At 40.6% G+C, this 23,276-nt stretch overlaps 1 protein-coding gene across 3 annotated transcripts in view; it reads right to left on the minus strand.

The window, feature by feature from the left end:
• LOC124711260 (E3 ubiquitin-protein ligase FANCL) overlaps window positions 1–23,276 on the minus strand; it is a 126,351-nt gene that overhangs the window by 44,819 nt on the left and 58,256 nt on the right. For all 3 annotated transcript variants that reach the window (XM_047241236.1, XM_047241238.1, XM_047241237.1), the window contains exons 6-8: window positions 18,058–18,182; window positions 17,703–17,927; window positions 8,937–9,008 (exon numbers count right to left, since the gene is read on the minus strand). In XM_047241236.1, the coding sequence (XP_047097192.1) occupies window positions 8,937–9,008; window positions 17,703–17,927; window positions 18,058–18,182 (422 nt within the window). The remainder of the gene's footprint in view (window positions 1–8,936; window positions 9,009–17,702; window positions 17,928–18,057; window positions 18,183–23,276) is intronic.

Genomic DNA, 23,276 nt, shown 5'->3' on the forward strand with positions numbered 1-23,276 from the left:
AAACCTAATTGTAAGCAAAGAAGGGAAAGCAGGAAGGTGGAAGGAGTATTAGGAGGGTCTATACAAGGGCGATGTACTTGAGGACAATATTATGGAAATGGAAGAGGAGGTAGATGAAGATGAAATGGGAGATAGGATACTGCATGAAGAGTTTGACAGAGCACTAAAAGACCTGAGTCGAAACAAGGCCCCGGGAGTAGACAACATTCCATTAGAACTACTGACGGCCTTGGGAGATCCAGTCCTGGCAAAACTCTACCAGCTGGTGAGCAAGATGTATGAGACAGGCGAAATAACCTCAGACTTCAAGAAGAATATAATAATTCCAATCCCAAAGAAAGCAGGTGTTGACAAATGTGAAAATTACCAAGCTATCAGTTTCATAAGTCACAGCTGCAAAAAACTAACACGAATTCTTTACAGATGAATGGAAAAAATGGTAGATGCCGACCTCAGGGAAGATCAGTTTGGATACCGTAGAAATATTGGAACACGTGAGGCAATACTGACCTTACGACTTATCTTAGAAGAAAGATTAAGGAAAGGCAAACCTACGTTTCTAGCATTTGTAGATTTAGAGAAAGCTTTTGACAAAGTTGACTGGAATACTATTTTTCAAATTCTGAATGTGGCGGGGGTAAAATACCGGGAGCGAAAGCTATTTACAATTTGTACAGAAACCAGATGGCAGTTATAAGAGTCGAGGGGCATGAAAGGGAAGCGGTGGTTGGGAAGGGATTGAGACAGGGTTGTAGCCTCTCCCCGATGTTATTCAATCTGTATATTGAGCAAGCAGTAAAGGAAACAAAAGAAAAATTCGGAGTAGGTATTAAAATCCATGGAGAAGAAATAAAAACTTTGAGGTTCGCCGATGACAATGTAATGTAATGACAAAGGACTTGGAAGAGCAGCTGAACGAAATGGACAGTGTTTTGAAAGGAGGGTATAAGATGAACTACGACAAAAGTAAAACGAGGATAATGGAACGTAGTCAAATTAAGTCGGGTGACGCTGAGGGAATTAGATTAGGAAATGAGACACTTAAAGTAGTAAAGGAGTTTTGCTATTTGGGGAGCAAAAGAACTGATGATGGTCGAAGTAGAGAAGATATAAAATGTAAACTGGCAATGGCAAGGAAAGCGTTAATGAAGAAGAGAAATTTGTTGACATCGAGTATAGATTTAAGTGTCAGGAAGTCGTTTCTGAAAGTATTTGTATGGAGTGTAGCCGTGTATGGAAGTGAAACATGGACGATAACTAGTTTGGACAAGAAGAGAATAGAAGCTTTCAAAATGTGGTGCTACAGAAGAATGCTGAAGATTAGATGGGTAGATCACATAACTAATGATGAAGTATTGAATAGAATTGGGGAGGAGTTTGTGGCACAACTTGACAAAAAGAAGGCCAGTTAGTAGGACATGTTCTGAGGCATCAAGGGATCACAAATTTAGCATTGGAGGGCAGCGTGGAGGGTAAAAATCGTAGAGGGAGACCAAGAGATGAATACACTAAGCAGATTCAGAAGGATGTAGGTTGCAGTAAATACTGGGAGATGAAGAAGCTTGCACTGGATAGGGTAGCAGGAGAGCTTCATCAAACCAGTCTCAGGTCTGAAGACAACAACAACAACAACAACAAGTTCAAGGCAAAAAATACAGGCAAATCAAGTAAGCTGTTCATTTGGCAGCAATAGCAAGCATATAAGGACAGTCAAACATGAATTAGTGAGAATTTGCTGTTTCCATAGTTCCAACACATCTGCTCAAAGTAAATTCCTTGTTTCAGTGCCATGGTTCAAGAAAAGGTTCATAAAATCACCCAGAAAAGGGGAACTTTTAGGTTTGTGCGTTCTGAGAACTGGATATGGTGCTTTCAGAAGTGGCATAAAATCTGGGCTGTCAATTCTGTAGGGAGTAGTATAGAGCAAATGAGGAAAATGCCAATGAATGGGCATGAAAATTTCAATCCAATTATCTCATTTTTATCACCCAAGAGATATGTTTAATGCAAATGAAGCTGTTGTTTTCTATAATTTGATGACTAAAAAAACACTACTTGTTAATGGTGAAAAATGTCATAAGGGGAAACGCAGTAAGAAGAGACTGACAGTAGTCTTGTGTTGTAATGCAGATAGTTATCAGAAGCTCAAGCCATTAGAGATTGGAAAATAGAAAAATCAGCATTCTTTTAAAAATGTCAATCCATCGAACCTGCCTTGCCACTACAAGAATAACTTGGATGAGCAAATCTGTCTTGCATAGCTGGCTCTTGAAGGTTCAACACAATGTGAGGAAGAGAAATATTTGCTAACTTTTGATTACTGCTTGGCCCATCAGTTTGATGACGTTGAACTTCCGAATATAGAAATTGTCTTCTTTCCAGCTAACACAGCTAGCAATCTACAACCACTGAATCAAGGAATAGTCGCTTCACTGAAGTGCAGTTACAGACACTGACTTGTTAAGACTGCCATTGGTGCAACTGAACTACAAGAAACAGTTCCAAATTGGAATTTACTGCAAGTTATCCACAACATATCTGCTGCTTGGAATGAAGTTACAATAGACATCATAAGTAACTGTTTTAAGAAGGCCTGGACAGCTTCTGAAACTGCTACTAAAACTGAAGAGGAAACCAATGATCCAACATCTGAACTTACTCATAATGTGGATACAGCTTTGGATTCTGATGCTGCTCTTCTACAGTCTTACACCCAGTTGGCACCCTCTTCTACTGTCAGTATTGGAGAATGGATGCATGCAGATGACAACATCTGTAGTGCTGAAGAACCTGTTGTCAGTTCTGCTGCTCATGCAGAAGAGAATGATAATGCTATGCTGTCACCTTCTGAGGAGGAACATGAAGATACGACACTGCCACCCCCACACAGAAGAGGCAGCTGCATTTGCTGTTCTGGAGAGATCTGCTGCCACTTCTGATGTCTCCATAGTATTGCAGACTGCTCTGGATATGGTATCTTCAGAAAGTACCATAATATTAGAACCAACAGCCTGAAAACAACTACTGCTTTTTTTAAAATAAAAGTATAGAAGCTGAATGTGTAATGGATAATAACGGCTGCAAACTAAAACATGTGTTCTGATTAAAACTTAAGCATGTTAAAGAACAGTACAATAAAGTGTTCCTTAAGATTATAGTCTGTTATATTACATACACACTAATTCAATGGTTACAGTACTGTCTGTGTAAATTAGTGTGACATTCGGCAGTGGCTGATGGGAGTGACTTAAAGGCATTTCCAATTTTTGATCACTGCCATCAACCACTGTGACAAGTATCAACTTTGTTTGCACAGACAGTATTGTTTCGTAATATATAAGTAACTGTTGTGAATATACAGTGAAGTTATTTCTATTTTTTATCAGAGATCATGCAAATAGAACCCCTCATTCCTTGATACCTATAGCAAGAGAAAAAGTGAACTTGACAGTCGAATATTTCTACAAAAAATCTGTTAATTCAGACTCCACCAATGCAATGTAAGTTCTCGAAAAACCGCTTCATTCAGTGGTCACCAACCTCTTTCCATCTGTAGAGTGTATTGTCTAGCTAGGATGGCAGTACGCTGAAGTGTGGTTGAATGTCTCATGAAGATGTTCTTGGCTTTACTGGATAATGTGCCCAAATGCGCAGAGTTTACACATTCCCCAGATACCCAATCCTTAATGCATGATGGACGTTACTCGATGCAATTTTGTAAAGTGCACAGTCCTAGAACGTGTGTTCTGGAGTGCCCATACTAGTGCAAGCACAACTATCATTCATCTGTCTTTTATAAAGATACATAGCATAACGGTGCTGATCGGTTAGGTATCATATCAATCCACTTGATGGGTTAACAGATTTCATTTTTAGTCTCTCCCTGGTGTTAGGGAGAAATTCATGTGTTGTTCTGCCTATTCTGAGGTATTCGTTTTGCCACAGTCGTAATAACATAATTTTGTATTAACTTTTTTGTATTGGCCTTAGTTCCAAGTATCCCTCGTACTTCCATTTGGCTGCCTTTCTTTAGACAATAAAGTGCTCCCTTTTTCCTGATTTCCAAATCCAATGGGCGTAGGTCTACAACTATTAACAATGCCTCATTTGGGGTAATACAGTAGTACTATTTGTGACGGTTATAATTTTTGTTCATTATATTTGTACCCTCCCTGCATGTCTACTCTACATGACGAGCAAAATTAACAAGATTTATCTAGGAATACCCTAGATACCTCGTTACTGCACTACTTCTTATTGTTACATTATTAAATTTTATTTTATTTTAGTATTTCATGTTAGATTCCATTTCAGCAGGAGGAACACAGTTTTGTCAGGCGCTAGTGACAATTTGATACTCCAACATAATCCTTTAATTTAAATAGAGTGCTGCATTACACTTGTTTTCAATTTTTCTTCTCAAGTCACTGATTACAGTGAAAAACATATCTGCAAATGCTACGAGTCCACTAATGTTACAACTGTTGTGTAACTTCTGTAGTATGCTCTATTTAATATCTACATCACCCAACGATGGACTTCCCAGACGCTGAAACAACTTTGTCAGTTCTTCCCAGTTATGCTTCTTGTTCTTGTATTTGGGCATTATGCACAGGCTTTCTGAGGTGGCTTGGCTTTCACTTTCAGTGACTGAATAGTGGTCGATATTGTGATCACTTGATGTCATTCCACTCCCAACCCTGCAGCCTTTCATAAGGCGCACCGCTGCAACATACGCTAGAGTGACATCTATTTTGATGTTGCTCTGACCCTCCTTTCATGGGTTGACAGACCGCAAGGCATATTCAATACCTGTAAGGTTGAGTTCCATAATGGCTTCTTCTACTTGTCTTCCATGGTCATCAGTCGGTGACTATGCCACAACACTAACCTCGCATTTGCATCAATGGCATACACAAGAGGCTTAATTTGTCGTATGTGACTAATATCCATAATCCTTAGCAGATACTCACTGAACTCATCACTAAATCGAAAATACGAGGGCCGTTCAGAAAGTAACCTCCGGTTGATTTAAAAAAATATACCAAGTTAAATAAAAATATTTTAATATATACATCTTACAACTACATCTTTGCACTATTTTTCTACATAGTCTCCATAGCGATTGAGGCACTTATCGTATCTCTTCACAAGCTTTGAAATTCCTTCTGCATAAAAATCACCCGCTTGTGCCTGGAGCCAGCCTGTGACCGCATCTTTGAGCTCTTCGTCGTCATCAAACCGCTGTGACCCGAGCCATTTCTTCAAATGCATGAAGAGGTGATAATCACTTGGCGCCAGGTCTGGGCTGTAAGGTGGATGGTTGATAACGTCCCACTTGAAGGACTCAAGAAGGGCCGTTGTTCTGCGAGCAGAGTGAGGACGGGCGTTATCGTGCAAAAAAACGATACCGGAAGTCAGCATACCACGGTGTTTGTTCTGTATAGCCCATCGTAACCTTTTGTTATTGTTTCACAGTACACGTCTTGATTAATGGTCGTACCACGTTCCATGAATTCAACCAACAACACCCCTTTGGCATCCCAAAACACCGTTGCCATCAGTTTTCTGGCAGAAAAATCTTGCGAGGCTTTTCTTGGTTTGGTAGGCGAATTTGAATGTGCCCACATCTTTGATTGTTCTTTTGTCTCAGGGTTCACGTACTTAATCCAGGTTTCGTCACTGGTCACGATTCTGTTTAACAATGGTTCTCCTTCGTCCTCATAACATGACAGAAAGTCTAATGCAGAGGCCATTCTTTGAGTTTTGTGGTGGTCGGTAAGAATTTTGGGCACCCATCGTGCACAGAACTTACGGTAACCCAATCTTGCTGTCACTATCTCGTACAAGAGAGTCTTAGAAATCAGTGGAAAACCAGTAGACAACTCCGACATTGAGAAACGTCGATTTTCACGAACTTTTGCATCAACTGTCTGAACGAGTTCGTCAGTCACCAATGATGGTCTACCACTCCTCTCTTCATCATGAACGTTTTCTCGTCCACTTTTAAATAAACGTACCCATTCACGGACAACTCCTTCACTCATAACTCTTGGTCCGTACACGGCACAAAGCTCACGATGAATAGCTGCTGCAGAATATCCTTTGGCTGTAAAAAACCTTCTGACAGCACGCACTTCACATTTGGCGGGGTTTTCTATTGCAGCACACATTTCAAACTGCCACAAAAACTAAACTAGCGCAGGTACGACGTTCACTCGACCACGGCTTGATGCCGACTGACCTGTTGAGTGCGTGAACGTACAGATGGCGTCGCTACTCCCCCCACAACCCGCACTGTGACCAATCGGAGGTTACTTTCTGAACCGCCCTCGTATATGAAAACCAGAATTATAATGACTCTGCTTGCTGATAACATTTCCAAACACATTGTGTGTTCCAACAACTAGTGCAATTTTTTTGTCACTGTAATGGCCTTGTTAAATACTGTTCTGTCCTTGGGTGACAAACTGAGCAGTTATTGGCATACTGCAGACCTTTCCTGCCTTAATACACATTTCTTGGAAGCACAATACATCTAACTTTAACTCTTCTGACAATATTATGAAAAATATAAATTGCTACTTGCCATATAGCGAAGAGGCTGAGTCACAGTTTGGCACAATGAAACAACTGTCAAATAAGTAAGCCTTCAGCCAAAAAGGCCTTCATTGGAATCAGACTACATATGCGTATTCACTCACATAAATGCAACTCTCACAAACATGACCACAGTCTCTAGCAGCCTCATATAATACATTAGCACTTCTTATGGCATTAAGTTGTCCTGTTTTTATCTTCATTAGGGATGACTGGCATATATAAAAGCTAGCAGTAGTTTTATCCAATTTTAAAAACGTCCGATCACCAGTACTGGAATTTTGCCACTTGAATGTAAGTACTGGTCAGTCATTTCGGCTCCTTCTAATTCGACAATTTTTTCAAGTGAATTCTGTTTGATGCAAAATATGCCCTTTCTGTGTCATCAAAAATGTCAAAATAAGATCCATCAAATTTGACACTATCAATATGGCATTTTCTAACGTTCTCATTTTCAAGGCTTGCAACAAGTGTCAGTCACAACAAACAATGGTCGATAACAAACAGCAAAAGCTTTTGAAGATTTTTGCATATGCAATAAAATCATCACAACTTCGTTCTTCCGAAATCCAATGAGCAAACAAAATGCATATAGTAAACTTTCGAAAAACACACGATAAAAATATTTACAGATAAGAAAAATGGCACTCTGACTCATACTGTTTCTCAGTGAATACTGTATGTATAATGACCTCAAGGGTGATGAGATTTTGTTAGTCTTAATCTTTCCTTCTTTCTTTCTCAGCATGTATTTAACTATATCATTTATGGAGAAGAGCTTTGGAGAAATAATCCAGTGTTATCAGCATCATCATCATCATCACCACACACACACACACACACACACACACACACACACACACTCTTCCACCACATACAGTTGGCCAGACGTATCCACAGCAGAGGCCACTGTCCACATTACAATCACCACATCAAATGCCCACTATGGGTACCGTTAACCAAAGAACACGAACATTTGGTGTTATTGCTACCAATGGAGGAGCCACAATGGTTGATGTACCAACATTGCTTGACACTATTGTCCTTCACCAGAAACAGGTCCCACCTCATCACTACATGGTTGCCAACATTGAAAACCAACTAACTAGCAACTGCAACAGTCTATGTGCCACAGGACAGAACAGCCAATAATTTTTTGTCATTATATTGCTGCACATCATCCCAGGGAATCTTGACACCATAATTACATTGAACAATAAGAGTAAGACTGCTCTATATCAAAAGATCTTTAGGTAAGGATGAAGAGTTAACTGAGAAATAATGCTATACGAAAAAAGAGTGTAAGTGTGTAAGTGAAAGTTAGGCAGCACTTAAGACAAAACAAATAACAGGAAAGAATTACAGTTAAAACACATGGACAAAACCAGAATATCCAGAAGGTTGGTTAATTGTATAAAATGAAAAATTCAACTGAGAAAATCATTAAAATTACAAAAAGTCGGATAGGCTTCTTTTAGGGGAAAAAAAGAAGGAAGGAAGATTATAGTTTAACATCCCATTGAATGCACTGACAGAGACAGAGCACAAGCTTGGATTACAAAAGGATGGTGCAGGAAAGTGGCCATGCCCATTTCACAGGGCCCATCCCAGTATCTGCATAGAGAAATTTAGGGAAATCATGGAAAACTTAAATCTGGGTGGCCAAAAAGGTATTTTAACTGATATCCTCATGAACACAAGTCCAGTGTGCTAACCAGTACACCACCTCACTCAATTTATCTTCAGGAGGCACAATTCCTAGTGTTGCAAATGGAAAGTTTATAATTATATGTTTCTTCTTTAGATAACACATAGCTATGAAAACAAGGAGTATTCCTAGCAAGTGTAGTGTCTCCTGTGAATGTGGTAGCATCTACACAGGTCAAACTATTCACACGGTTGCTGAGTATTGCGCAGAGTATTCACAATATATCAAAAAAAGGGAACCATAATGCTAGGATTCTGTTATCAAAGAAGCATCCAAGATTAGAACAAACAGCAACAAAAATTCAACTGAGAAAATCACTAAAATTACAAAAAGTCGGATAGGCTTCTTTTAGGGGAAAAAAAGAAGGAAGGAAGATTATAGTTTAGGGCATATGGATGGGTGACGGATACTGAACAAAAGCATGATGCTTGTAGGAGATATGTAGATGGAAATTAACATTAATCATTCAAGTGGCATTGCAATAGGTGGGTACCACATTGTACTATCAGCTTTTCTAGCCAATTTAACTATCTCATTAATTACTGTCACAATCAGTGTACTTAGAACAAAATATTTAGTGAACAAATATTTAAACACATAGAAAAAGAAAGTGTGATAAAATACTCACAGCACCACAGCTGGGACACTCCCCACTAATTCTATTGAAGCTACGGTGGCTGGTGGGAAGTGACATCAGCAACTACAAAGAAAGTGGCTATTAGTTTTTCTCATGCTTGAATTACGACAATACTGTTGTAGTTTTTGGGTATTCTAGGACATTGCCATAGCTTATGGAAACGAAGGAATTTTCTTCAATATTGTTACACTACATGCTTTAACAGGGCGTATTCGCCCTGGGACAACTGGGAAATCCGGGAAAAGCACAGGAATTTTTTTTCATTTGGGAGAAAACTGGGAAAAACCTGGGAATTTTTTACAATTCTAGAAATTTTTTTTATTGCTTTAGTGTTGAGTTAAATATGTAATTTTAACTGGTTAGAACTGATACTCTAAAATGAATTTTTCTTCAGCCCACTGCTGCAGAGTAATACTGCAGCAATAAAACGTAAATCACAAAAAAAACACCAATATAAAATAAAGTCGCAAAGATAATGCTGCATTTACAACAACAAAACACAGTGCACACACAAGTGTCCGTGATCATTCCACACTATTAGCTAGTTTCAATTGTTTGCTGAATTTCAAGTGCACTGTTTCATGTTCTGGCATGTATGGCATTATGCTATAATAAAGAGCTGAACATGAGATAATACAGTAATGACATTCCCAGAAAACTTGCTTCCCGAAAATCACAAAGAAAAGCTTTAGCAGAATTTTTCATATACAATGTTTTTGGATCATGACACGTTTCAATACCCTTCTGGTACCTCCTGTAGGTTTGATGTTATTTCTTTTTGCAGTGCTGTGTGGATGTAAACTTGATTGGAAATGCTACATAACAGTATTGCTGTGCACGACTTAAAAAAAAAAAATAAAAATAAAAAAATAAAAAAAAAATATCTGAAGTCACCACATAGCAAAGTATTAGCTTACTTTCAGTTGTAGAGTCCAGTTTTGAAACAGACATTGTGCCAATGACTGCTATGTAATTTTGCATTCCTTAGCTGGAGATGATATGATAAAACAATTGCCCTACGTACACTAGCTCCGTATGTCCCCTCCGATCAACATGCCATACTGCGAACGTGGCCACATGATGCTCCACTAAAAACGAAATTCCAAACAAAAATGCAACATAGGGTGTATGAGCAGAGCAAACACCAAGCAAGGGCTTCCTACATCATCATAGCTGTGCATGTACAGTAATGCCTGTCTTCTGGCACTATCTGGCAACTGCTCAAACAAACCTATTCCTAGCATGTCGCAGGATAATATTGCGAATGGTGTTTTGAGATGCGTTACTTTCAACATAAATTACCTTTTATGCAAGGTGAATTATGTTATGTGTGAGTATGTTTGATGAATTTCTTGCATCACAGAGTGTTTGACTTTCGTTCAAAATTTAACAAATTGAGGGACAGCAACTTTGAAAAATTTTGGGCTCAGAAGACCAGACTTTTATATCATCACTTAAAATTTTACTGGCGCATTTGTGTTTGACAGTCCTTACAGTGCAACATGAGGGGAAAAAAAACAATATTATATGTGAAAGCTTAGCTCTTCTTGTAGCTATACGAGGTGCATTCAAGTTCTAAGGCCTCCGATTTTTTTTCTAATTAACTACTCACCCGAAATCGATGAAACTGGCATTACTTCTCGATGTAATCGCCCTGCAGACGTACACATTTTTCACAACGCTGATGCCATGATTCCATGGCAGCGGCGAAGGCTTCTTTAGGAGTCTGTTTTGACCACTGGAAAATCACTGAGGCAATAGCAGCACGGCTGGTGAATGTGCGGCCACGGAGAATGTCTTTCATTGTTGGAAAAAGCCAAAAGTCACTAGGAGCCAGGTTAGGTGAGTAGGGGCCATGAGGAATCACTTCAAAGTTATTATCACGAAGAAACTGTTGCGTAACCTTAGCTCGATGTGCAGGTGCATTGTCTTGGTGAAACAGCACACACGCAGCCCTTCCCGGACATTTTTGTTGCAGTGCAGGAAGGAATTTGTTCTTCAAAACATTTTCGTAGGATGCACCTGTTACCGTAGTGCCCTTTGGAACGCAATGGGTAAGGATTACACCCTCGCTGTCCCAGAACATGGACACCATCATTTTTTCAGCACTGGCGGTTACCTGAAATTTTTTTGGTGGCGGTGAATTTGTGTGCTTCCATTGAGCTGACTGGCACTTTGTTTCTGGATTGAAAAATGGCATCCACGTCTCATCCATTGTCACAATCGACGAATAGAAAGTCCCATTCATGCTGTCGTTGCGCGTCAACATTGCTTGGCAACATGCCTCACGTGCAGCCATGTGGTCGTCAGTCAGCATTCGTGGCACCCACCTGGATGACACTTTTAGCATTTTCAGGTCGTCATGCAGGATTGTGTGCACAGAACTCACAGAAATGCCAACTCTGGAGGCGATCTGTTCAACAGTCATTCGGCGATCCCCCAAAGCAATTCTCTCCACTTTCTCGATCATGTCGTCAGACCAGCTTGTGCAAGCCCGAGGTTGTTTCGGTTTGTTGTCACACGATGTTCTGCCTTCATTAAACTGTCGCATCCACGAACGCACTTTCGACACATCCGTAACTCCATCACCACATGTCTCCTTCAACTGTCGATGAATTTCAATTGGTTTCACACCACGCAAATTCAGAAAACGAATGATTGCATGCTGTTCAAGTAAGGAAAACGTCGCCATTTTAAGTATTTAAAACAGTTCTCATTCTCGCCGCTGGCGGTAAAATTCCATCTGCTGTACGGTGCTGCCATCTCTGGGACGTATTGACAATGAACGCGGCCTCATTTTAAAACAATGTGCATGTTTCTATCTCTCTCCAGTCCGGAGAAAAAAAATCGGAGGCCTTAGAACTTGAATGCACCTCGTACTGTATGTACATTAATTTAAGCTATGAACTTTTTCTATTTGTGTGTTCATGCTCTTACTTAACAGTGATGTTGTTATTGGCAGACTAGCTCACAGATGCTGTTATTGGCTGCCTACATCACATGTCCTACACTCTGAATATCCACTGTCATTTGCTGGTGAGATAACATGATGTGAGCTATGATTGGGTGACAAAAGCGCATCACACTCTTGATTTCAGTGCTTCAGAAACTAACATCTGTGGTTGATGGAATTTGTATTTAATACAAAAATACGCAGTGTGCATGTTGCAGCTCATCGAAGATTTTTCCAAAACGCATTATTGTGTTTTTGCTGGGTTACGTTTCCTGAAGTTTTGGGAGTTCTACAGCATTGCATAAAACCTTTTACCATTCAAAGAATTGATAAGTTTTACGATCTTGAGCGAATGTATACCATCACTTAACATGGAGAAAATGCATTTTTGTCAAGGAAAATGTGTATTTTCCCCCAGGAAAAAATGTAGTTTTGACTGGGAAATCTGGAAAAATCAGGGAATTTTTTTTTCTTGTCCACATATACATTCTGTTTAAACTTGTTCTTATATGTTGTTGTTGTTGTGGTCTTCAGTCCTGAGACTGGTTTGATGCAGCTCTCCATGCTACTCTATCCTGTGCAAGCTTCTTCATCTCCCAGTACCTACTGCAACCTACATCCTTCTGAATCTGCTTAGTGTATTCATCTCTTGGTCTCCCTCTACGATTTTTACCCTCCATGCTGCCCTCCAATGCTAAATTTGTGATCCCTTGATGCCTCAAAACATGCCCTACCAACCGATCCCTTCTTCTAGTCAAGTTGTGCCACAAACTTCTCTTCTCCCCAATCCTATTCAATACCTCCTCATTAGTTACGTGATCTACCCACCTTATCTTCAGCATTCTTCTGTAGCACCACATTTCGAAAGCTTCTATTCTCTTCTTGTCCAAACTAGTTATCGTCCATGTTTCACTTCCATACATGGCTACATTCCATACAAATACTTTCAGAAACAACTTCCTGACACTTAAATCTATACTCGATGTTAACAAATTTCTCTTCTTCAGAAACCCTTTCCTTGCCATTGCCAGTCTACATTTTATATCCTCTCTACTTCGACCATCATCAGTTATTTTACTCCCTAAATAGCAAAACTCCTTTACTACTTTAAGTGTCTCATTTCCTAATCTAATTCCCTCAGCATCACCCAATTTAATTTGACTACATTCCATTATCCTCGTTTTGCTTTTGTTGATGTTCATCTTATATCCTCCTTTCAAGACACAGTCCATTCCGTTCAACTGCTCTTCCAAGTCCTTTGCTGTATCTGACAGAATTACAATGTCATCGGCGAACCTCAAAGTTTTTACTTCTTCTCCATGAATTTTAATACCTACTCCGAATTTTTCTTTTGTTTCCTTTACTGCTTGCTCAATATACAGATTGAATAACATCGGGGAGAGGCTACAACCCTGTCTCACTCCTTTCCCAACCACTGCTTCCCTTTCATGCCCCTCGACTCTTATAACTGCCATCTGATTTCTGTACAAATTGTAAATAGCCTTTCGCTCCCTGATTTTATACCTGCCACCTTCAGAATTTGAAAGAGAGTATTCCAGTTAACATTGTCAAAAGCTTTCTCTAAGTCTACAAATGCTAGAAACGTAGGTTTGTCTTTTCTTAATCTTTCGTCTAAGATAAGTCGTAAGGTTAGTATTGCCTCACGTGTTCCAACATTTCTACGGAATCCAAACTGATCTTCCCCGAGGTCCGCTTCTATCAGTTTTTCCATTCGTCTGTAAAGAATTCGCGTTAGTATTTTGCAGCTGTGACTTATTAAACTGATAGTTCGGTAATTTTCACATCTGTCAACACCTGCTTTCTTTGGGATTGGAATTATTATATTCTTCTTGAAGTCTGAGGGTATTTCGCCTGTCTCATACATCTTGCTCACCAGATGGTAGAGTTTTGTCAGGACTGGCTCTCCCAAGGCCATCAGTAGTTCCAATGGAATGTTGTCTACTCCCGGGGCCTTGTTTCGACTCAGGTCTTTCAGTGATCTGTCAAACTCTTCACGCAGTATCTTATCTCCCATTTCATCTTCATCTACATCCTCTTCCATTTCCATAATATTGTCCTCAAGTACATCGCCCATGTATAAAGCCTCTATATACTCCTTCCACCTTTCTGCCTTCCCTTCTTTGCTTAGAACTGGGTTTCCATCTGAGCTCTTGATATTCATACAAGTGGTTCTCTTCTCTCCAAAGGTCTCTTTAATTTTCCTGTAGGCAGTATCTATCTTACCCCTAGTGAGACAAGCCTCTACATCCTTACATTTGTCCTCCAGCCATCCCTGCTTAGCCATTTTGCACTTCCTGTCGATCTCATTTTTGAGACGTTTGTATTCCTTTTTGCCTGCTTCATTTACTGCATTTTTATATTTTCTCCTTTCATCAGTTAAATTCAATATTTCTTCTGTTACCCAAGGATTTCTACTAGCCCTCATCTTTTTACCTATTTGATCCTCTGCTGCCTTTACTACTTCATCCCTCAAAGCTACCCATTCTTCTTCTACTGTATTTCTTTCCCCCATTCCTGTCAATTGTTCCCTTATGCTCTCCCTGAAACTCTCTACAACCTCTGGCTTTCAGTTTATCCAGGTCCCATCTCCTTAAATTCCCGCCTTTTGGCAGTTTCTTCAGTTTCAATCTGCAGTTCATAACCAATAGATTGTGGTCAGAATCCACATCTGCCCCTGGAAATGTCTTACAGTTTAAAACCTGGTTCCTAAATCTCTGTCTTACCATTATATAACCTATCTGATACCTTTTAGTATCGCCAGGATTCTTCCAGGTATACAACCTTCTTTTATGATTCTTGAACCAAGTGTTAGCTATGATTAAGTTATGCTCTGTGCAAAATTCTACAAGGCGGCTTCCTCTTTCATTTCTTAGCCCCAATCCATATTCACCTACTATGTTTCCTTCTCTCCCTTTTCCTACTGACGAATTCCAGTCACCCATGACTATTAAATTTTCGTCTCCCTTCACTACCTGAATAATTTCTTTTATCTCGTCATACATTTCATCTATTTCTTCATCATCTGCAGAGCTAGTTGGCATATAAACTTGTAGTACTGGAGGAGGCATGGGCTTTGTGTCTATCTTGGCCAGAATAATGTGTTCACTATGCTGTTTGTAGTAGCTAACCCGCACTCCTATTTTTTTATTCATTATTAAACCTACTCCTGCATTACCCCTATTTGATTTTGTATTTATAACCCTGTAATCACCTGACCAAAAGTCTTGTTCCTCCTGCCACCGAACTTCACTAATTCCCACTATATCTAACTTTAACTTATCCATTTCCCTTTTTAAATTTTCTAACCTACCTGCCCGATTAAGGGATCTGACATTCCACGCTCCGATCCGTAGAACGCCAGTTTTCTTTCTCCTGATAACGGCGTCCTCTTGAGTAGTCCCCGCCCGGAGATCCGAATGGGGGACTATTTTACCTCCGGAATATTTTACCCAAGAGGATGCCATCATCACTTAATCATACAGTAAAGCTGCATGTCCTCGGGAAAAATTACGGCTGTAGTTTCCCCTTGCTTTCAGCCGTTCGCAGTACCAGCACAGCAAGGCCGTTTTGGTTAATGTTACAAGGCCATATCAGTCAATCATCCAGACTGTTGCCCCTGCAACTACTGAAAAGGCTGCTGCCCCTCTTCAGGAACCACATGTTTGTCTGGCCTCTCAACAGATACCCCTCCGTTGTGGTTGCACCTACGGTACGGCCATCTGTATCGCTGAGGCACGTAAGCCTCCCCACCAATGGCAAGGTCCATGGTTCATGGGGGGAGGTGTTCTTATATACGAAACAAAATTCCACAAGGATCAAAAAAGAATTTTATTTTATTTTTTATTACAGAAAATATAACTTACTGATTTCTTTGACTCTAAATTTAGGTAATTCCTGTGGCAAAAGTAACAAAAACTAAATGGTTTGGATGTAATACATAGTTTTTCCAGCTCTGAACTCCTTCATCAAGAAGTTACAAATTTTATACTAATTTTTAGTTTCTTGTTGGTACACTGTATTTATTGGATGTGAAACATTTTTGAAAGTTTTGTGTTTTTTCAAGCTTTGAAGCTTGCCTATTTGTGTAACACCACTAGCTAACTTTAACAAAACCATAATGTACTATTCCTTCTGTTGACCTTTTTTAGTCAGCTTGGCAATGGTAGTTGTAACTAGCAAAAACACAACAGTATTACCCAACTTCTACATTCCTGGAATTAACGTTTCCCCACCAACTTCGACACTTTTTATCGTTCCTATCAAATTTCCTATGTCCATAATGTTAATTCACACAAGATTTTGTGTCAACATATTTATAATTTTCTCATGTTCACACTTTATGAAAAAATGTTCTTGGGGAAAAAACAACCGCTAGCCATCAAGTAGTGTTTACAAAAGTTATATGGTTAAGTTTCTTGTCACCAGGGTGCTCTACTTAGCAGGATAGGAGTAACTAGGTTCATATGTCCAAAGGTATCATGACCAGTCACACCATTTCCATACTGTTTCTACAGTGCATGCACAGTTGTGTGATTTTTGTAATCGCCGTCACACATCTGTCGAACCGTATTTAGTGTCTGTTATTATAGGTTATCTGTCTTGAGCTGACCACAATGTAATTAATGTAAATTTTAGTTACACTGCAGTCAGCTCAAGACAGATAACCTATAATAAGAGATATTAACAGCTGCTGCAGAAGATGGCCGCACAAATATACATATTCAATGTGTTTCGTCTTTTGGCCACTTGAAGTGGTAGTTGACACCTTCATTCTGTTTGCGCTGATCAAATGTTTTTGGTTTAAACACAGCGCGAATTACGCATATTCTCGCGCTAAGCAAAACATGTTTCAAGGATTTATTCTCGTTTAAGAGCAATATTTACATACGTATTTTTGGTGATAGATTACGTTTATGTGGTTTTCTACGTAACTGAGGAAACATAGTACCGAATAACCTCAAAAAGGCAGTTACAGTTCATGAGACGCAGAGCAACACATATGCAAACACCACACACAATACTTAGGTAAATATTTGCACTTGATATCAAGAAAAAATTCTTGAAACACACTGTGCTAAGCATGACAAAATATGTAACTGATGCAGTGCCTCATTATTTAAATAACGAATGACAGTGCAGGCATTTCAAAAACATCGATAATGATGTATGAAATTGAGTCCAACATTTCTGCTTCCCAATTATCAGTTCCCATTTATATCAGTGGTTTTTAGTAGATAACAAACCATTTTTAGATAATAAAAAGTCCCTAACATGAACATTTTGATGCCTATTATGTACACATACATGAAGTGCGAAAATGCAAGAGGGTATCCAATACATAACTTTAACAGCTTAAAACGTTATTTCCAAAATTTTACTTGTTCCCACATTTCACACCATTTTTTGAAGTCACTTGAAAAGTGTAAAAGCAGGGTTTCACTGTAATTCTGCTTTCTGATTCAAATAGAAGCATACTGTAGATAATTAAAGAAGAGAAATAATAGTAATGATCCCATGATCAGGCCTTACAAAACATCAACTGCAGTTTTTCCCCATGGAGAAGTCAGTTTAGAGACAGAGTAAAATAGTTTTAACAGATACGTGTGAATCAATGTTTCTGGTATTATCTGTCAATTACGTCCTATGCTTTCTCATAGTCTTGTGGCACTAATATGATTGCGCAGTTATTAATTTGGACTAAAAAAAAAAAAAAAAACATTTTGCCTATGGATATTACGAGTCTACACAGTATCACTTTGTATTTTTATGCAACAGACACACACCTGATAAAGACAGTCCATGTGAAATATGCTGCCACATCTTTCAGATGGACAAGCCTCTGATGGCAAGCTACCCTCCAAGCGAACTGAAAAGCAAACAAAACATTCTCCTGGTCGTATCAAAAGGTTTGCCTCATCCTCACCAGTACCTTCTGGTTTCTCAGGAAAGCTTTCGAAACCCAAAACTGATTTAAGGTTGTCTGGAAGGCTACTCTCAGAATCCCATTCCTGGAAATGAGGATAAACAACATGAGAAATTGAAATGAAATATTTTTGTACTAGGAGAACACAAGAGTTAAAACTATCTGCACATTACAAGTAAAACAATAAAAACAGTCTCAAAATTCTGAACATTTACCTCAAATCTGTAAATGAGTCTCTCACGGAACTCTGACACAGCTTTTTCTGGCCCTAGAAATTTTATATCAGGACGAGAACAAGGATCCCATGGATTCACCTGCAGTTGCAAAGATACATTTTCACCTATAAATGAGAGATTGGTTAGTTAGGATTTATAAAATATCATGACATTAATAATTTTGGATGAAAACATCATGAATTTTATCTACGAGTGCTGGACAGCGTAAGTCTTAATCTTGCTCACACACAGTTTTCATCTTTGATGTTGCAATGGTTGGCTGGATATCAACAAAGAATCTACATTTATGAAAATAAAAGTGGTTCATTTACCGTATTTACTTGAATCTAAACAGCACTTTTTTTCCGGATTTTGTAACCCAAAAAACCGTCTGTGGCTTAGAATCAAGTGCAAAGTAAGTGGAAGGTCTGAAAAATGTTGGTAGGTGCTGTCACAACCAACTTCTGCCGACGAAAGTGTTGGTACGTTGATAGAACACATATACAGACACAAGCAGACATGTAAAGGCATAGAGTTTGGGCAGAGATGTCAGTCAAGGCGGAAGTATGGAGGCAAAGATGTTGAGTGACAAGTGATGTACGTAGGGCGGCAACTTGAAATTAGCGGAGGTTGAGGCCAGGTGGGTAACAGGAAGAGAGGATATATTGAAGGCAAGTTCCCATCTCCAGAGTTCTGATAGGTTGGTGTCAGTGGGAAGAATCCAGATAACCGTGACGGTGTAACACTGTGCCAAGATGTGCTGGCCGTGCACCAAGGCATGTTTTGCCACAGGGAGATCCTCATTACCAACAAACACTGTGTGCCTGTGTCCATTCATGCGATCAAAGGCAGAGCCACGTGTGAATGCAACCACGTGATTTACCATCTGACCCGCCTACACTGTGAAGCCTTCTATGTGACCCCAAAAGTGCCCCACTTGTGACAGGATACTTTCCGGGACTGGATCAGACTCTGAATGTGGCTCTCCAGCAGGGATACGACTTCCTCAAATCCTGCCCTGAAATGAGATCCATCCTTCATGAAATCCTCCCCACTCCACCAAGAGTGTCTTTCCGCCGTCCACCTAACCTGCGTAACATCTTGGTTCATCCCTATGAAATCCCCAAACCACCTTCCCTACCCTCTGGCTCCTACCCCTGTAACCGCCCCCAGTGTAAAACCTATCCCATCCACCCTCCCACCACCACCTAATCCAGTCCTGTAACCTGGAAGGAGTACAGGGTCAAAGGCAGAGCCACGTGTGAAAGCACCTACGTGATTTACCAACTGACCTGCCTACACTGTGAAGCCTTCTATTTGGGAATGACCAGCAACAAAGCGTCCATTCGCATGAACGGACACAGGCACACAGTGTTTGTTGGTAATGAGGACCACCCTGTGGCTAAACATGCCTTGGTGCACGGCCAGCACATCTTGGCACAATGTTACACCGTCCGGGTTATCTGGATACTTCCGACTGACACCAACCTATCAGAACTCCGGAGATGGGAACTTGCCCTTCATTATATCCTCTCTTCCCGTTACCTACCATGCCTCAACCTCTGCTAATTTCAAGTTGCCGCCCCTTGTATATCACTTGTCACTCAACAACTCTTTGCCTCTGTACTTCCACCTCGACTGACATCTCTGCCCAAACTCTTTGCCTTTACATATGTCTGCTTGTTTGTGTGTGTGTGTGTGTGTGTGTGTGTGTGTGTGTGCGTGTGCGTGTGCGTGTGCGTGTGCGTGTGCGTGCGCGCGAGTGTATACCTGTCCCTTTTTCCCCCTAAGGTAAGTCTTTCCGCACTCCCAGGATTGGAATGACTCCTTCCCCTCTCCCTTAAAACCCACATCCTTTCGTCTTTCCCTCTCCTTTCCTCTTTCCTGATGAAGCAACCGTGGGTTGCGAAAGCTTGATATTTGTGTGTGTTTTTATTGTGTCTATCTACCAGCGCTTTCCCGTTTGGTAAGTCACAGCATCTTTTTTAATATATTTTTCCCATGTGGAATGTTTCTTTCTATTATATTCATATCATTAATTTGAACCCAACAATTACGTTTTTTATTGTCACTGTTGCATTTCGAAATCTTTTCTGTCATCTTACTTTCTCTTTTTCTTTGTGCAAGTAGTTTCACTTTGTATTTACCTTCCCTTTTTTCCATAATCCACCATACAATTTATCCAGCCTGTATATACTCAATAATACATAATTTACTTCCAAACCATAACAAAAATTTTTTTAACCCTTTCAACACTACCACTGCTATAAAAGCCACCGTTCCCAGTTTATAAACAATTCTTGTGTAACCTCGTGAATATTATTTCACAGCTTCAGTTCCTTTCACCTATTAAACAACCATTTCAGCTAGTTCTAACAACTTTCGTTTTATTTCCATTCCCGTTTTTCCCACATAACCAATCATTTTTTAGCAGCTTCCCACAGGTTTTAACGTTATTACTTCTTCATCAGACAATTGTTAGCCTCATTTTCATAATCTGCCACCACATAACCAGTCCTTTTAATACATTTACACACAGTTTTTTCGAAAATTTCCCGTATTTCTCCACCCTTTAACGTGTTTTGGAGGCAACACAACTACCTAACATTTGTACACATCGTTGTTTACCAACCTAAGTTCACAAAGGATCAACATAGCTCCGCTTAAACCAACACTTTTTCGACTTTTTTCACACCAGAACTCCAGTTAATTTCTACTTCACCTTTATCTCTCCCCATATGTTTTTATTGTCACTTAATCCTCATGTTACACTTTCCACCTTCTAATACCATGTCACCCTTACAACATCCCCACAATGACCCCATTAAGTTTTATTTACATTCCCTCCACAAACATGCCTTCACCCTAGCCAGATTACGCTCCAATATTTTATTCACTCAGGCTTGTCTGACATTTGGCATTACTCCCAAAGGCCTCACACTTAAAGTTCCCATCTCTGGCTGTAACCCTTCTTTCCATCAGTCCCTATACGAGTTCCAAACTGAACAATCCATAGCCCTCACCTGCCTATTCCTTCACCTACACATCAACTCAGCCAATGAACACACCCATCAACTCCTATCCCTAGTCAAAGTCCTCAATCTTTCCTCTCCCACATCCACACCGGCTGTTCAGAGCATCCTCCTACAGGCCAACCGCAAATTAGAACAGCATGCCACCCTCCACCTCAAAAAACTATCCAATCTCCTGGTTTCCCACCTCCGGAAAGGCAACTCACTCACCCTCCACAACCTTTCCAACAAACCTCAACCTCCTCTCATTGCTCACAGACCGAGTCTCTTCCATCTACTCAATCTCCCACTTCTAGCTCCACTCCGCCCAAAACCTCTAAATTCTAGTCAACACAATCTGGAACCACAACACCCCAATTCAGTAGTTAACCTTCCCTCCAAACCTCTCTCCCAATCCGAAACCTCTGTCTTATCCAAAGGCCTCACCTTCAGCCCCACTCCCAGATTTAACCAAACAGCCCTCGTCAAAGATTTACTGTCCTCCACTCGTAGTCTCTGCTGGAAATATCACTTTGCCACAAAGAAAAATAATCCTAATCCTACTCCCAATGATCCAACTCCCCAAGACACTATCCAAATTGAACCCTGCCTGGAACAGTTCCCTCCTCCATCACAGCAGGACCCACCTCCTCTTGCTCAAAATCACCCCCTCCAAACCTTCCAGGAATTTCTCACTTCCAGCCTTGCCTCTCAATCTTTCTTAAAAAACCTTAATCCTACTCCCAACATCACCACAGCTGAAGCCCAGGCTATCTGTGATCTGAAAGCTGACCGATCCATCGTCATTCTTTCGGCTGACAAGGATTCCACGACCGTGGTACTTGATTGTCGGGAGTATGTGACTGAGGGACTGTGTCAGCTTTCAGACAACACTACATACAAAGTTTGCCAAGGTAATCCCATTCCCGATGTCCAGGCGGAGCTTCAAGGAATCCTCAGAACCTTAGGCCCCCTACAAAACCTTTCACCTGACTCCATCAACCTCCTGACCCCACCGACACCCCGCACCCCTACCTTCTACCTACTTCCTAAAATTCACAAACCCAAACATCCTGGACGCACCATCGTAGCTGGTTACCAAGCCCCCACAGAATGTATCTCTGCTTACGTAGATCAACACCTTCAACCCATTACATGCAGTCTCCCATCCTTCATCAAAGACACCAGCCACTTTCTCGAACACCTGGAATCCTTACCCAATTATGTTACCCCCGGAAATCATCCTTGTAACCATTGATGCCACTTCCCTATACACAAATATCCCGCACGTCCAGGGCCTCGCTGCGATGGAGCACTTCCTTTAATGCCGATCACCTGCCACTCTACCTAGAACCTCTTTCCTCATCACATTAGCCAGCTTCATCCTAACTCACTTCTTCACTTTTGAAGGTCAGACATACCAACAATTAAAGGGAACAGCTGTGGGTACCAGGATGGCCCCCTCGTACGCCAACCTATTTATGGGTTGCTTAGAGGAAGCCTTCTTGGTTACCCAGGCCTGCCAACCCAAAGTTTGGTACAGATTTATTGATGACATCTTCATGATCTGGACTCACAGTGGAGAAGAACTCCAGAATTTCCTCTTCAACCTAAACTCCTTTGGTTCCATCAGATTCACCTGGTCCTACTCTAAATCCCATGCCACTTTCCTTGACATTGACCTCCATCTGTCCAATGGCCAGCTTCACACATCCGTTCACATCAAACCCACCAACAAGCAATAGTACCTCCATTATAACAGCTGCCACCCATTCCATATCAAACGGTCCCTTCCCTACAGCTTAGGTGTTCGTGGCAAATGAATCTGCTCCAATCCCAAATCCCTGAACCATTACACCAACAACCTGAAAACAGCTTTCGCATCCCACAACTACCCTCCCGACCTGGTACAGAAGCAAATAACCAGAGCCACTTCCTCAAACCCAGAACCTCCCACAGAAGAACTCCAAAAGTGCCCCACTTGTGACAGGATACTTTCCGGGACTGGATCAAACTCTGAATGTGGCTTTCCAGCAGGGATACAAGTTCCTCAAATCCTGCCCTGAAATGAGATCCATCCTTCATGAAATCCTCCCCACTCCACCAAGAGTGTCTTTCCACCATCCACCTAACCTTCGTAACCTCTTGGTTCATCCCTATGAAATCCCCAAACCACCTTAGCTACCCTCTGGCTCCTACCCCTGTAAC

Source organism: Schistocerca piceifrons, chromosome 8 (genome assembly GCF_021461385.2).
Source record: "Schistocerca piceifrons isolate TAMUIC-IGC-003096 chromosome 8, iqSchPice1.1, whole genome shotgun sequence".
Lineage (NCBI taxonomy): Eukaryota > Metazoa > Arthropoda > Insecta > Orthoptera > Acrididae > Schistocerca > Schistocerca piceifrons.